Here is a 16299-nt window from a genome sequence, read left to right as displayed (position 1 = left end):
ACTAAAAAAAACTTAATATACATAGTAAAAAAAATACAAAACTCTTTATCACTTTTATTCTTTTAAATTAAAAAACATGAAAAAATTGCAAAAAGTTTTAACTTACAGAAACCTTTGCAAGTAGTTTACTTTCTAAAGCTTTTAGATATAACTATTTTTTTTACTAAACAACATTCAAGTTGATAAAAAATTAAAAGCGAAAAAAAACAGTATGTTTGATATCTTTTATTTATTTCAAAGCTTATCTTATCAAATAGTTAAATATAAACTTGAACAAAAAACAAGCATAAACTGTACATAAAAAATCCAATAAGCACATTTTACCATTGAAAAATTGTTTTATTTATACTGGATTTTGTTCGATCCACAACAAGCAGAAACTTAAAACTCTCACATTGAAACAAAACCGTTGCACCGTCTATCACGTGACAGGACGGCCAGTTTCTTGCTCTTTGAAGCCACCAAGCGGCAGCTCTTCTTCTTCTTTTTGAGGACGATGGCAACGATGAGGAAGAACAGGAAGAGAGAGGCGAATGTGATCGATGACGTCATCACGATGACTCCAGTTGCTGACGTCATAATGGTTGAGACGCCGTTGGAGCTGCTAGGAGGCAACAGCGGAGTGTTTGTTTTAACTGTTTCTGTGTTAGAAAATTAGTAAAATAAAATAAAAGATAAGTATAAATACTTAAAATAGTTCACGTAAACAGATTAAGAAGTAAGTATTAGCCATAAGTTTTTATTTTACTTGGTTATGCTAAACGACTAACTAATACTACCTCAGCAACGAGGGTTATGAATGTTAAGTTGTTTTGTAACAACAAGCTGCTATTTATACGGTTTAGTTATGAAAGCCAGTTTCGATAGATATAAAGCTAAGTTTTCAACATCAGAAACTTTTAAAATCTTTAAATTTGACTTAAACTATAAATCTAAGAAGAATAAATATAGACGATTCAAATAAAAAATGTTAAACGACATTCAAGTTTCAACTAAACAAACGTACTGTTAAAAATATAACAACAGTTAAAGACTAAAAAGTTTGACATGGAAAAAAGTCTTTTGTCAATAGAAAAACTGTTTTACTTTATAGATTTTTTGTTTGCTCCAGTGTAGTTTTCAAGTATTTGGTTTTACATAAACATTTCCAATTAGGTCAAAAGCAGAGGTTTTGTGGAAAACATATTTTAACAACTCCTAGTTTATTGTTACTTGAAAATAAACGATGCTTAAGAAAACAAATTCTGCTAGGTTAAACTTGAGCTGATTTGCTACATTGTTTTCAGACTCACAAGTACCTTCGAGAGTGCTTAGAGTGTACGCGCCCAGTTAACTATTGTCTTCAATTGCAAAAAATAATGAGGTAAAGAAACTAAGAAAGAATGATCTAACGAGTTTAATACAATAATGAATTTAACATAGTGTCATGTCAGCATTTTGATGATATTCATGATAAATTAGAATACCTAAGCTTAAGTCTACTTTATCACATTTTTTATTATAGACTGATTCTAGACAAAGACTTTACTAAATGTATATGACTGGTTATTAACATCTCTAAAAGGTGTTTCCTGTTTATAAAAGTATGTGAGTAAAAATTTTAAAGTTTAAACTTTATAAAAATGTTTCTACCTTTTGTTTTAGAAAACTGACGTAACTAAAAAATTCTTTACACAAAAAACTATTGTGGCGAGAATTTGAAAATTTTTGTTTCTATTTCAAAAGCTCAAAATACAGAACAATAAACAAACAAGTCTGGGAAACAAAAAGCTTTTTTGTGGCCTCGTAAAAATTTTACAGCTTTGCCATCTCCGCGCGCAAAGTAGCGAAAAATTCAACAAACATCAAGAACTACGCCGAAGTATGAATGACAGCGCAGGTTCATTAAAAAGCGATTTGACAATGGAAACACTGACAGATGACTTTTTAATTGCCGTCCGAAACTATGCCACAGCGGCTTTGCCAGCGCGCTTAAAATGTTTCAATTGTCTTGTAAAATCTCCTCGGTGACCTAAGAAACCCCCTACATTGTTTTTTGAACCCGAGGGGGGACGGCAAAAAAGTCAGTGAAGCGGTTGAAAGTTAACGCATGGATGAATTGTAACTTGTAATCCAATCAAGCTTCTGTTAGTAATTGGACGGCGTTCAAACCGTCATAACAACTAAGTAAATAGTATCTAGTATCCGGTGGCTTGAAAGCAAATGTGTTTGCACAAGCGTATTTGCAATTCGATCAAATTAATTTTGCTGGTCTTTTGACAGTCAAATTAGTACAAACTTCAACGTTATACAAAAAGTTTCGACCTTAATTTTTGTTTTAGAACAAAATTGTTTTTAGACACCAAGAAATTATTAACAGAAAAAAAAGCTATTTAAAATAATACAAATTGATATCCCATTACTTTTTAATATCAAATAAGTCTTTTCGTTAACTATAACACACTTAAGGAAAAAAAAAACGTACATATAAATGTGATCGGAATTTCTTTTCAAAAGTACTAATATAGATGGTAATAAGATGATAAAGTATAAATAGAAGTAAAAGGCATACAAATTAATTGTTTAAGCTAAACATACATACTGGGAAAAAAATACAAAACCATGGGTTTGAATTGAAAGGTTAATAACGGTTTTATTACGGAAAATTAATATTGCAACTAAAATGATAAACACAAAAAATGTTATGTTTATAAAACACAGTAGCTTAACTTTATCAGGATTAATGACTTTTATAAACAGCTTCTTTAAACTTTGCAACTATAAAGATTTTTTAATTAAGCAAACATACCTAAGCTTTAAAACAAATTATTTTATAAATTTCACAAACAAAATACCTTTAAAATTGACGCCGCACGGCGAGTCTTCAATGAAGCTCCTTTCCTGAACCCTCTCTCCCAGGCACCCCTGCGACCCCTTGAAGTACTTCTGCTCGCTCCTGTACCCGCCTTGCAGCATCTTGCACTTGCGGAACCTCTGCATCACCCCGAAGCAGTCGTCTCCGTCCTTCTCGTCGATCAGCCGCCGCCACTCGCTCCACTGCGACCACGCCATCACAGCAGGCTCTGAGGTTTATATATATATATTTTTTTTTTCTTATTGCTAAATAAAAATTAAAAGTCATAAAAAATGCCATAAACTTTGCTCGGGAGACGCTCAGTGCCAACCCAAAATAGGGTCTGAGATCCGTTTAATGACAAAGAGTAAGGGTTAGGGGTAACATTGATAACAAAAAAATTAAAGAAAATAAACAAAGAAAAAACATCGGGTTGGAATTGTGGGAAATACGTGCTTGCTCTTGGTTATTTGTTTTTATTAAATTAAACTTGATACATTGTACATTGAAAAAAATTAAATACCTTTCGGCATCATGATCTGCACTTGGGCGGTGTGGCTCCTCCTCTCTCCCGCCACGTTTGCCGCCACGCACGTGAAGTTTCCCGCGTCTTCCTGCGACCTCACGATGGCGATGACGTCACCGTTCACCGGCGACACGTAGATGTCCGGCGACGTCACCACGCGGCGACCGTTCTTTAGCCAGTAAGTTTCGGGCTGGGGGCTTCCCTTGGGCGGCCAACACTGCAGTTTGAACTCCTCGCCGATTTTGGCTTCCACGTCGTTCGGCTCGCGCTCAAACTGACTCCTCAGATCTTGAAAAAAAAAACTATTTATTTTTCATTAAGTTTAAAATATCTTCGTAGCACTAACAGAAATTGACATCATAAGTCTAAATAAGGCAATGACTTTTAGTTTTCATAAATTTATTTAGCTAGGATCATTTAATTAATTAACTAAACAAAATCAAATCTAGTTGTACAATTTTCTATTTGGAGTTATATAAAACTTATATAAACTTCTTAAAACAATTGTACTTACAGGCTCGCTTGAAGGAAATTCTTTCGCTTCTGACGACATCCCCGTCGTAGCCTGTCGCCTCGCACACGCACCGAAAGTGGATTTTTCCGAAAACGCCTTCCAGGTCGCGCTTGTACACCTTCAAGTGCAGCTCCAACCTGCTAAAAAATTAAATTTATCAGTAGTGATACGGAGAATAAAAAAGTATTAAACTTTGTTAATGTCTTTAAAGTTAAACGAACAGGTTTTTGGAAGTTCCTTTTTGTTTTTTAAATAAAAAAGCAACTAAATAACTTAATGTCACCAACTGATTTATAGTGTCGAAGTTTATTTCAAAACTGACTTTAGATTTGGTGCTGATATTTTTTTGAAAAAACATAAAAACAGTATTTTTTTTTTGAAAAGCTATATTATTTTGTTTTAGTAGTTACTTTCAACTTACGAGTCGTAGTGATGATTTTTCTTGCTTCTAAGTTTAGTGCCATTGCACGTGAACTCGATGGTTTTCGCATTTTTTGCCGAGCACCAAAGAGTAGAAGGTTTGTTTTTCGTGATGTAATAAAATTCTTTCGGTCTTTCGAGCAACTCTACTTTGTTGCTTGCCTTTGACATTTTTTGAAACTATAATTAAATTATCTGTGAAAATTATGAGTTTTTTATTTAAATTTTCAAAGCCAAACCACCTACGGAAGTAATTTGTACAACTTAGTTGTTATCAGCCTCGGTTTATCTTAATTTATTGTTTGTTGATCAAACAGCAACACAGTTGTAACAACGGTAATGGTTATTATCTGCTTATTTTTAGTTTCAAAACAAGTTCGGCGACTTAAACTTGCAAATTATCGATTTATCACGGCAGATTAGATCTGACGACGTTTTAATATGTGTGCAGCAATTATTTCACAATGAGCTCGTGTGGCGAGTATGAGGCTTAAAACTTTAAATCGTCATTTATCTCAATAAAACCGTTATGAAAAGCAGCTTTGCTCACTTTCAACATGAATATGCTCGTTTTTTAAGGTCGGCTTGAAGCATGTTACACATTTTGTTTGGCAAAGTTGTTTGGCCATAAACATTTACGCAGGCAAAGTACAAAACAAAACAAAGGTAGACTTTTTTTCTAATTCGAGGAACACAATCGTTAAAAAAACAAACTTTGATAATAAGCCAATTACTTAAAGCTTACGTTCTGCTAATGTTTGTTTGCACACAGTTGATGGGAAAAGGGTAGAAAACACGAAAACAAACAATATGCACGAGAATTCTTTCAACTACTTCAATCACGGACGAAGCTCGCCGATTGTTTGTTTAGCGTTGAAAAGTCCCACAGTGAGCAACGACGGCAAAAGAAGCCACGAAGAAAGAAGATGAACTTCCAGATAGACACAAGTTATGTTTACACATAAAATTAAATTGAGAAAATCTGGCTCGCTCGGCCAACATTCAGAAATTTACTGGAGTCTGAAAGTCTGGGTCGCAGCCGTAACAGTGCGCCTTCGATGATATCAACTTACTAAAAAAAACTTCGGATTCTAAACAATTTCAGTTTCAATTTGCGCCTGCTGTAAACTGTACGTTGTTTTGCTTACGTTCTATTGTGTCTGATGGGTAGTCTGTTTTTTTTTAGCAAAACACCATGTGAGGTTCTAATTTAAAGATAGTTTTCGTAAAAAACACGCGCAAACCTTAATCCGAAAACTCCCTGTTTTTAGCAGCCTTTCAAGCAATCGCGCCTAACTTTGTGCGGTCGTGCAAAGTTTAATCGCGCCAAATCGGATTTATTAAAAGTTGACTCGAACTTTCGCGAGCACGAGTATGCTTCAGCTCTGCTCTATTTTAAGCACGTTTCATTACGACCGTAAACAAACAGAGGAAAGGTTTTTTTCTTGAACAATTCTTTCCCCGCTTTCACGTTTGTTTCGCGTCCAAACACGAACTTCAAACGAGTTTGTTTTGGTGAGCAAAGTGGTTACATGCAATGCTCATTTCGTTAAGCACGACGAAAACTTAACAGTAATTATGATATTATGATCAGTAACATTCTGAGTGGAACAAAGGCTCGTATATGTAGCTGGGTTGAAAAATTTGCTACAGATGTTGATGTTTTTATAAGAAGCAACTGAAAAAAACATGCACTGCTTTTATCTGTAATTATTAACTTGTTCATAATTTTTCTATTGAATTCTTAAAAGTTTATTAAATTTGAGACAACACTTTCACGTTTAAATTTTAATACTTTTACCCTTAATTTAAAAATAAGAGCAACTAAAAAGCTTTTTTACAAAATATGTAATTTGAATTTACGAATGTTTATAAAAGAAAATCTTATTATATTATAATGCTTACAAAAAAAATTAAATTCTTAATAATTAGATAACTTAATTTTGTTTTACTATACGTAAAGGTTTAAACATAGTAAAATGTTAACCAATTACTTAGTAGACATGAGCGTAAACAAGAATCTTGTGAATTATTTTGTAATTTTTATTTATTTAAATAAATTTTCAATAAAAATTTAAAATTTATAAAACCTCAAGCTAAATTTTTTTAATTGTGTATTATTTATATATATATCATATATTCATAACTAAATAATGTTTCTTAAATAACGTTTTAGCTTTTAAGAGCTATCATTACAAAATCATTGCACAGTTGTCGGAACCACGTCTTTAGTCATTTCAGCAATGCGCCTCCAAAACAGATAATCTCTGGAATATTGGATTTATTCACGCTTTAACTTTAATAGATAGCAATCATAAAAACTAGCCCACCCAGGCTAGCTCATTATCATGATATCGCTCACGGAACTTTGTGCGTCCTTGAAAAATGTTGCAAAGTTCGGTTCATAGGTACACATTTTTTGCTTATAAGACAATTCTTTTTTAAGTTTGTCTTGTAAAACGTTGACAAGTACTTTCACAAAAGTATGTTAATATATATAACTTTCTAACTTTAAAAGCTAGTAAAGATTTCAATAAAAAGGTTTCGTTGCATAAAAACAAATACTTTAAACCTATTTTGCTGACTGCAACTGCAAATATAACACAACGTTAAAAGAATTCCTATTATTCAGTAGCTTTTGTTTGTAGTAAACAAAAAGTTTTCGTAGATTTGCCCTAAAACTATTGAAAATTAAAGATCTTATCTCGGTATGTTTTTTCTTAAATATTTGTATTAAGTGGAGGTCAAACTGGGAACAGTAAACAATTAAACCGTTTTTACTTCAAACAGCTTTACGTAATATAGATATAACAACCATTTTTTAAGTTTTTAATCAGAAATGTTTAATAAACTTATTTTACTTTTCAAAACTTTTAGTGAGCGCTGCTGTTAACAAAAATTAGTTAAAACAAAATACATAATTTTAGCACTAGTTTGAAAAACAAATGTAAACTTGTCACATTTTTATATAAGTTTGAAGCTGTATTTTTATTTAAAAAAACTAATTACATTGACTAAGCAACTATCGTTTTATCAGTACTAAACTTAATCTGTTTGGAAAACAAACAAACATTAAAAACAAACAAAAAATATTTTACGAGAACAACTAAAAAAGCTGCAACACAACTTTTGTGAAATTAATTTTCAAATAAAACCTACTTTTACAAAATCCTGAACGAACCTCTTTAAACACCAAGTCGTGTCGACGGCTCGAGCTACACAAATAATAACACACAACTCAAATAGCCAGCTTGTTATAAGGCAAATTGCTACTCTCGATTGTACCTTACACAGCTCAGACTTGCAGGCGACTGTTATTGAGACTGAAAGTCTGCCGCACTTAAATACGAGCGCGAGAGATTTTGTGAAAGCTAGAAAAAGTGATGACTATCTTCAATCAGACGGGCTAAACAAGACGAAAATTTAATCTTCTATTATTATATGCGAATTTTTTTTTATACATGGTATGTTTTTATGAGTGTTTTTATAACTACACGAAACATCATAAAGTAGTTTCAAATTTCAAATGTTTGTTAATCTTGAAATTTGCGCTAAAAATTTCTACTAATTTTTTTATCAAGTAGTTACTAAAAATTGTATACTCTACAAACCTTAATAATTTATTTGAATTTAATGATTTCAATAAGTATCAACTTACATGTAAAATTTATTAGAAAAATAAACTTAACACTTTTAATCTTTTTCATGTACAGGATTAAAGTTAACACAGACTTATAATATACTTTATTTATTAAACAACTGTTTTTGCCTTTTAAAATAACAAAAAGTAATTTATTTTAAATTAAAAACACTTTTATTGTTATTGATTAAGTAAAGGTTTATAGTTTACTCACTGCAACGAAAAAAAAAAGTCTGTTCGAAGTGAAAATAAGTACGATACTTTATTTATGTCTATTTTACAACACTAATTATATATTTTAAATGTGATGTATTGTTAAACTTAATAATCTTTCGAGAAAAAAAATATATTAACAACAAAACTGTGCAAAATAACTAAAATTAATGCGAAAAACTAAATATATAGGACAAATTAACTAACGAGATATATAAAATTATACATTTCAAATTATATAGTATAGAATACAAGACTAAGAATAAATCTTAGGTAAATAAATACTTTTAAACAGTAAATTTTTTTTATTTACCTGAGTTTAATTATTAGTCTTGTAATGATAATGTCCTATATAATTTAGAGTGTATAATTCTATATATCTTGTTAGTGAACTTGTTTTCTATTTTTAGTTATAGCACTAATTTTAGTTATTTTACATTTAAATGATCTAGATAAAACTTATTCTTACATAAAATACTAGTTTAGATAAACTAGGAGTAGTTTATACAAAAAATTGATAATTTAGAATTCTTAAGGTATAAAAAAACTATCGCAAAATTGTTTTGTATGTATTATATACTTAAACTGTTGATAAATAAACGCCAAAACTAAATATTTATCATGTGATTAACAATCAAAAACCTCGAAAACTATGTTTTTAAGCTCAGTTACGTAAAACAAAAAGTTTTGTATAAATAAATTAAAATAGATTGATGTCTGTGATTGAAAATAAGCCTAAAGTTGTCAACACTTCAAAGATCAGCTTAAATGAGTAATTGGTTGTTAACGACTTAATTTTGGTTATGATTAATATAATCAGAAACGTGTACTTTGTAGAATCATCAAAATACGTTCACTGATAGTTTTGAACTCATTGTTTTTGAAATATAATACTTGTACTCTAAAGCATATAGAGATACTTGTGACTTGTTTTTATTGTACAAGATAACCTAGTTCGTTCATTTAACTAACAATAGTTTTTTTTTTTTAATTTGACGACAAATCGAGTGTAAATGTTTATAGAGCAGTTTTTTTTTTGTGATATTCACAACTAAATAAAATGTTTGTTTGAAAAAGTTTTAAACTAAAAATTACACAGCATACATTTGCTTTTCTACATTTTCAGTTACTTTTATACTCATAAACCTCTAAAATTATTTAAGAGATAGAAACAAATCTCTACAAAATATAAAAGCTCTTATTTTAACTTGGTTTAAAACCAACGAAAAAGTAAAATAACTGAAGCCGAAAACTTTAATGAATGTAGAACATAACCCCGCTAAATAAAATATAATATTTTCTCCGTAGTATAAGTATTTATTTACAGTTTAGTGTATTTTCTATCATCGGCTGACTTCATATACGACAGGCTTCTTTCTTTTTTAAAACTTAAATATTTCCTTTAATTTCCTTTTCATAAAATATTCATTTAAATAGGCTAATTTTTGTCAACATTTTTGTAACAAAACAAATTTCAATAACAAACTAAAAAAAAACTTTTTGCTTTTAATAAAAAAAGTCTAGCTTAGAAAGTAGTTAAAAATACTTAAAAACTCTCAGCTAATTTGTGCAAATTTTGAAAAAAAAATTGTATAAACGGTATCTCTGGTAAAAACATAACATAACGTTACAAAATACTTCTCAATTATTTTATCGTTATTCAAAATAAAACTTTTATTTTGATAAACTTAAAAGAATTTTAATTTGTTAATTTTAACTTCTGAATAAAGATGAATGAGACAAAACAGAAAAAATTTTGAAATCAGTAATTGTTAAAAGTTTTTGGTTAAATAAATAGCTTTAATAAACAAATTTGTAATCTTAACATTGATATACATCTTATTAAACTTTCAATCAATTAAAACCGCTTCAGTTAAGAAGATGAAAAATTTCAAAACAATTTAGTATATTTAGTTAAAAAAACAAATTAACCACAAAGAATAGGTTTTGAAAACCGACAAATACATCTCGTTTAAAAGATAATTTAGTTGCCTTTTGTTAAAAAAAACTTCATAAAAACCTACAAACGATTATTTATAAAACTAAATTTAATTTAAACACACTCAATTATTTATTTTTTTTAAATTTAGTAACATTCCAAATTCATAAATTATATAAGAATTTACACTATTAGTTAGATTTTTTTTATAAAGTGACGAATAAAATAAAATTATATTATTTTTTAATACAGAATTATTTTACTATTCGAAGTATACAAGTTTAAGCTAATAATTATGAAAAATATTTAAGTGTAACATTGATAAAAAGGTAAAAAAGTTCGTTTTTGATGAACTACAGAGTTTCCCATTTTTATCAGGATGTTGCTACAATTAAGTGTTTTTGTATATTTGTTTTTGTGAATTTTGTAATGTTTATTTGAACTTTCAAAAATTTTTTGTTAACTTAAAGTTTATTTTATTTTATTGTAGTATTTTTTTAACAAAAATAGTTATTTTTTGAAAAGTATTGATTATTTAAGTCAAATGATGTAAATGTTTGAACTATGTATTATGGAAAATTAAATAATTAATCTGAAATAATGTTTTGAGTTTGTGTTTTTAAAAGTTTAACTAGCTAGAAAAAAATAAACTGTTTTCGTAAAAAAAGCTGTTTGTTGAGTAATAAAAAAATTCAAATGCTTACTTTTTCTGTATATTTAATTTACATTCATTCTCTGAATTTATAACCTATTAAACTAATTAAAATTGTTTTGGAAACGTGTAAAACTATAAACATTAATAACGAGCTTGTTGTTTAATATATCCTTTCAGAATTGTAAACAATGAATGTTGACGACCTTATTACCTTTTATTAAGCTACAACATTGTGTTTTCTTTTTAAACTTCAACTTTTTTATTCAATGTTTATTAAATTATAAAACCTAGTATCCGTTTTAACAAGTATTAAAACATTCTATAAGATTCTTAGAAAATTTGGCGTCCCGAAATCTCCAGTTTATTTTTCAATAATTCCAACCGATCTTTTACACGGAACGAGGGCGCACCAATTATGACGTCACACCGGCTCGATGAACACAAGTGCTCGTTAAACGCTTCAATTGCTACGTTCCATCATCTTAAACTGGCGTCTCGCTTATCTCCCGGTTATTGTTGCTTCTCTTGTGACGCCATAATCTCTGCGCGAGATCGGTTAAAAAGGACAGACGTAAATCCGGGGCTCCACACACACACACACAGTTGCCGTGGCGACCCTGAAATTACGGCCGCCAAACCGTCGCTGGCCACTTATGGGCTTCGCAAGCTGATTGATGTGTGGTAAACGGCGTTTGTGTTGTTTTTTGCTGTCAGGCGGCTTTTGTTGCTAGCAATGCGATTTGCTAAAACGCTGTTGAGCTTCAATTGAAAAGTTTACACGAAACGTCGGCTCGACTTTTCCCATGAGAATTAGTTTTCGCATTATCTTGTTGAAATATAAATGCGGAAAAGTTTCGATCAAAACTTTAAAACATTGTTTTCAACGACTTATTTTTTATATAAAATTGAAGCAATCAAATTTGTGCGTTCATTGTATGGAGAAATTAATTTTATTTATTTTTCAAATTTTTATTTTTTAAATTACTAAATATTTTTGAATCTTAGATCAACCTAAATTTATTATTATATACATAAAAATTAAATCTCACTAGTGTTGAAAAATTTTATTTTTTTCGAATTAAAAATAAAACTTTTAAATATTCAAAATACTTTATCATCTACAGAATTACATTTCCTTTTCAATTTTATTAAAAATTTACTTTAACCATTGTTTAAAGATAAATTTTACGAATCATTACATTGTAAATATGTTTGTAAAGTCTATAAATATTTTCTAATCCTAGACCTGCTTAAGCTTATAATATCAGTAACAAAATTCTATTTCACTAGTGTTGACAAACTTATGATTTGAAATTGTAAATAATACTTTTAAATTTCCAACATGCTATTGTCATGAACGAAAACATAGTTTTAAAACAAACTTAAAAAAATAACTTTAGCCATTCGTTAACTCTCACCAGTTCAATTACTGCACACTTTCAATTATTTACTCTTACTAGTTTTATACTTAATTGTGGCTAAATCAGTTAAAAGTTTCATAACAAACTTTAAAATTATAAAAACAAGTACTGTTTAATTTAAAACAAGCAAACAACTTTCAAAATTTGATGAGGCTTAAAGATAGCCTGGTTGTGTAGTTTAACTCATTAATTTCTTATTTCATTAGTAATTTTTTAATAAACTTTTTTGTACTTATAAGAGTTTTTAAACAGGTGTATAGAATGTGTACAAGTATAATTAGATGAAATTCTACAAGTTAGAAAACTATTGCTACTTAAATTGAAACTTGTTTACATAAAATAATGAGTCATTTTTAATGCACCATAAGCTTTAAGTTTAAATTAGTACACAAATATATTTACTGCTGTTTCTTTTTAAACGTTTCTATGTTTAGTTTTTTAAAATCAATAAGTATGTAGTTTTTTTTTTACTTTGTATGCTGCGTAAAAACATTTGCATGATATATAATGTTTATATAAAGTATTTGAATGATGTAAAGTTTGGTTTAGTAAAAGTTTCGTAATCTTAAAAACTAATACTCAAATGCCATTAGTTTGTTACAAGTATCAATTAGTTGAATAAACGGAAGACTATGATCGAAAAGTGTGCAATTTACAGAGTTTTAATAGTTGTCATTAAAGTTTTAACTCGATGTTTTATAGCAGAGTCTTAAATTTTTATTATGTAACGTACATTTTAGCTAAGTAAGCTTATTTTTTCTCATAAAAACACATTGTTCTAACAATAAAAATTAACTTACTAAAAGTAGCCAAAAAAGTCATCAGAAAGATAAAGGAAGATTCCAAAACTCAACTGGTTCAAAAATAAGGTTAAGTTTTAATTTTGCTTACTAATATCAATTAACATATAAAAAGCTGCCCGTCAAAGGTTTTAAATTCTATTCGAGTTTGTAATGCGTAATTGTACAAATGCTCTGAGCTTAATTTTGATTTACGACTGACAACTACAAATTAACGACCTTTTCTTAATCGAACGCTCGCTTTGAAAACTCTCGTCGGCTGGATTAAATTACCTAATTGTTTGTAAAATCGACATTTTGATTGCTATGGACTTTTTTACTGAAAATTTATTTTTTCAAGAGATTAAGTTGTTTTCAGTTGCTAAAACGGAAAGAAACAGACAAATGGTAAGATTAAACAAAATCACCGCCAATTATGAATAAAAATTTTTTTTGCGGTTTCTAATTTTTATACGTCCAATTATTGGCAATATAATTAAATTAAGACATTTAAAATCCGGAAGGCTAACAATGAGCCATGTGTTTTACATACGAAAATTAGTTACTCTATCCCTTATTTTAATTAATTAAAACAAAAAAAAAACTACTTAATCGCCTTACGTCTGCCGCATATTGTTTTTGACAAATAAATTCAGGGAAGCCTCATTAAAACTATCTAGCATGATCGGGGGAGCGATGACAAAAAATCCGTTCGCTTCTAAACCAATCAATAAACAACGGGCTCTAATCTTTCCTGTCTCCGCTGGCCAGTCACCAGAAAAATTAATAAAAATCAGTTTATCGAGGCTCACTGCTCATCGCGAGCCTCTCTAATCTCTTGTGATGAAAACAAAGCCGAAACTGGCCTGATACTTTTTTTATTGTCGGTATCACAACGCAGAGTTGCACTAAATACTGTCGCTGTTTGTTTTCGCTGCTTGTAAAAGACGGCTTGCGTCTTGCTTCTAATTATCCAGTCTTTTGACATCGAGTTTTATTTCGAGGCAATTGCTGGCACCATGTAGCCAATTATGTGCTGTTATTATAGGGTACGGGATGTGTAATTTCGGTCTGTAAACAAGATTAATCTTAAATTTGTTTTTGTTTGGTTAGGTTTTTAAATTGTAAAAAAAACAACACTCAGCGGCTTAAAAACTTTATGAGGCATTTTATTTATGTTTTATCTTGTTGAAAATAATTGAAATTTACACGAACTTTATATATATTTTTTTCAAAGTATTACATTCTACCCGTTGGTAAACCACGAAATTTCAAACACCGAACAACAGTTTTCAATCAATAGTTTGCACTTCGTCCTTGACACCTTTTTAAATAAAACTTTGCCAACAAACAATCACAAGCTATCTGTTTTGAATTTTCAAAACTCTACTGTGCCTAAACAGACACCTATTTAGTTTAATGCTAATGCATCACAAAAGTAAATTTAAGATAAACTTTTTACAGGTAACAGTTTTTTGGTATACAAACTTGTTAACTAGTCTAACCTTTATAAAACGTTAAACAAATTATTCAGTCACATAACGTTTAAATTAATTTTAATTTTTTTTTTTTTTTTAAATAAATAAACTAATCAATTTGAAAATTATATTTCAAGACTTACTTTTTTGTAGCAAATAAAAAGTACTTTTTTTAATCAATTAACAAGTTTATAAATATTCGTAATTAAACCTTTTTTATACTACTTAAGTGTATAGTTATAAATAATTTAAACCACAACGTTTAAGTAAAATTGCTCAAAAAAAATTTGTATACAGTTAAAGATGATAAAGTCAGTTTAAATATAAAAGTTAACAAGAAAATTCAATTGTTTCAGATATGAAACTCTAACCTTTTAAACTTACTGTAATCTGTATTAATAGCTATTTGTAGAGTATAAAATATTCATAACTTGTTTAAACTTAACTTGGTTTTTAGTTCGAATTCACTTATATCATATACTCATATTCTTAATTCTAAAGCTAAATAGTTTAAGTAGTTTAAACGTAAAAAAAATATTGAAATGAAAATTACTAGGAGACAGTTTATGAAGAAAAAAATTTTAAGTAGTATTTTTAAACATATCACTAACTACTAAAAAGTTTATATGTTTTAAAACAAGCTTATAAATAGATTTTATATTTTTTACTGATCTCAAATTAGAACAATTAAAACGGTCAAATTCAAAAGTATTTTTTAGGTTTATTCTTAACAATGTGTTTGTAGAAGATAATCAAATTAATTACAATAATTACTTTATTTCATTTTGTTATTCTCTAAACATGTTTTCAACAACTTATGAGGTTACAATTAGACTTAGATTTGTTAAATTTTATTATAAAGTAAACAGATAACTTTTGTTTTGTAGAACATTTTTGTTAATAAAGTTTTAAATAAAAGATTATTTGCACAGATTATTTTTTATACAAGTAAATAAAGAAATATCTTTTTTGAAAGCAAATAGCTTTTTGTTTGAAGTAAAAAGATATTGAATTTATTTTATGTATTCTCAGATCGTTATAAAAAGTAAAATGTAATTATTTTCTAAATAAGTTTAAATAAAATATAATTATTATTATGTTTATTATTATTGATTCTACCCAAATTATTCTTTATAGACAGAACATAAATAGACTGATATGCTGTGCATATAAAATTTTAAACTTCTTTAATTTCGCAATGTTTCAAAAAAGCTGCAAAACATTTAAGAACTAATAACAATGACATTTATTGCTTCATCTTTTATTTTTGGTTTCTAGGTATAATCTTTTTACTGTTATAATTGTTTATAAATTTTGTTTTTCTATTAACTTATTTTTATAATCCTTGGTTCTTGTTAGCTCTATTTTAGTTTCAACAAACAAACATTTATATATTTTTTAAATTACTAGGTGGCTGTTTTAAGTTGTTTTTACCAAGGTTCTTTTGGTGGTTTTTTGTTTAATTTAGCTGATAATTTTCCGCTGTTGTTTTCAATTTATTCAAACAACTGCTAGAAATCATTTTATTTCTTAAAAACAAAACAGTTGTTATCATGAAAAATCTGTAATTTTTGTAACTAGCTTAATAAACAGGTTGCCTCTTTTTTAAAAGTTATGTCTTGTTAACTTTTAAACGAAATGTGTAAGTAAAAACAAATTTTTATAAAATACAACCATCGTTTTTTAATACATCAATTAAAACTAATGCAGCTTTAGATGTATGTAAAGTACGTTTAGTAATTAAAAGCAATAAAAAATCCGTACAGCTTATAAGATACTTTCTTGTCATCTAGTGCAGTGCTTCTGAAATGGAGTTCCGCGGAACCCTAGGGTTCCGCGACGCCTCTCAGGGGTTCCGCGAAGCCTTTCGAAATTTAAAAA

At 28.7% G+C, this 16299-nt stretch overlaps 1 protein-coding gene across 2 annotated transcripts; it reads right to left on the bottom strand.

Annotated features, from left to right (window-relative positions):
* Positions 1-212: 212 nt before the first annotated feature.
* On the bottom strand, positions 213-4479 carry LOC145845456 (netrin receptor unc-5 homolog). Of its 2 annotated transcripts, none has more exons than XM_082952724.1 (5): positions 4295-4479; positions 3874-4013; positions 3357-3647; positions 2835-3062; positions 213-641 (listed from the first exon to the last, which is right to left on the bottom strand). In XM_082952724.1, the coding sequence occupies exons 1-5, from the start codon at positions 4462-4464 to the stop codon at positions 391-393; spliced, it is 1080 nt and encodes a 359-aa protein (XP_082808850.1). In that variant the 5' UTR covers positions 4465-4479; the 3' UTR covers positions 213-390. The 2 variants fall into 2 exon arrangements, with proteins under 2 accessions (XP_082808850.1, XP_082808854.1); XM_082952728.1 differs by having other exon boundaries at positions 3874-4010.
* Positions 4480-16299: the final 11820 nt, after the last annotated feature.

Source organism: Thalia democratica, chromosome 1 (assembly GCF_965202585.1).
Source record: "Thalia democratica chromosome 1, ktThaDemo2.hap1.1, whole genome shotgun sequence".
Lineage (NCBI taxonomy): Eukaryota > Metazoa > Chordata > Thaliacea > Salpida > Salpidae > Thalia > Thalia democratica.
Note: the sequence above shows the minus strand (reverse complement) of the source record. Positions and strands in the feature narration are given on the sequence as shown.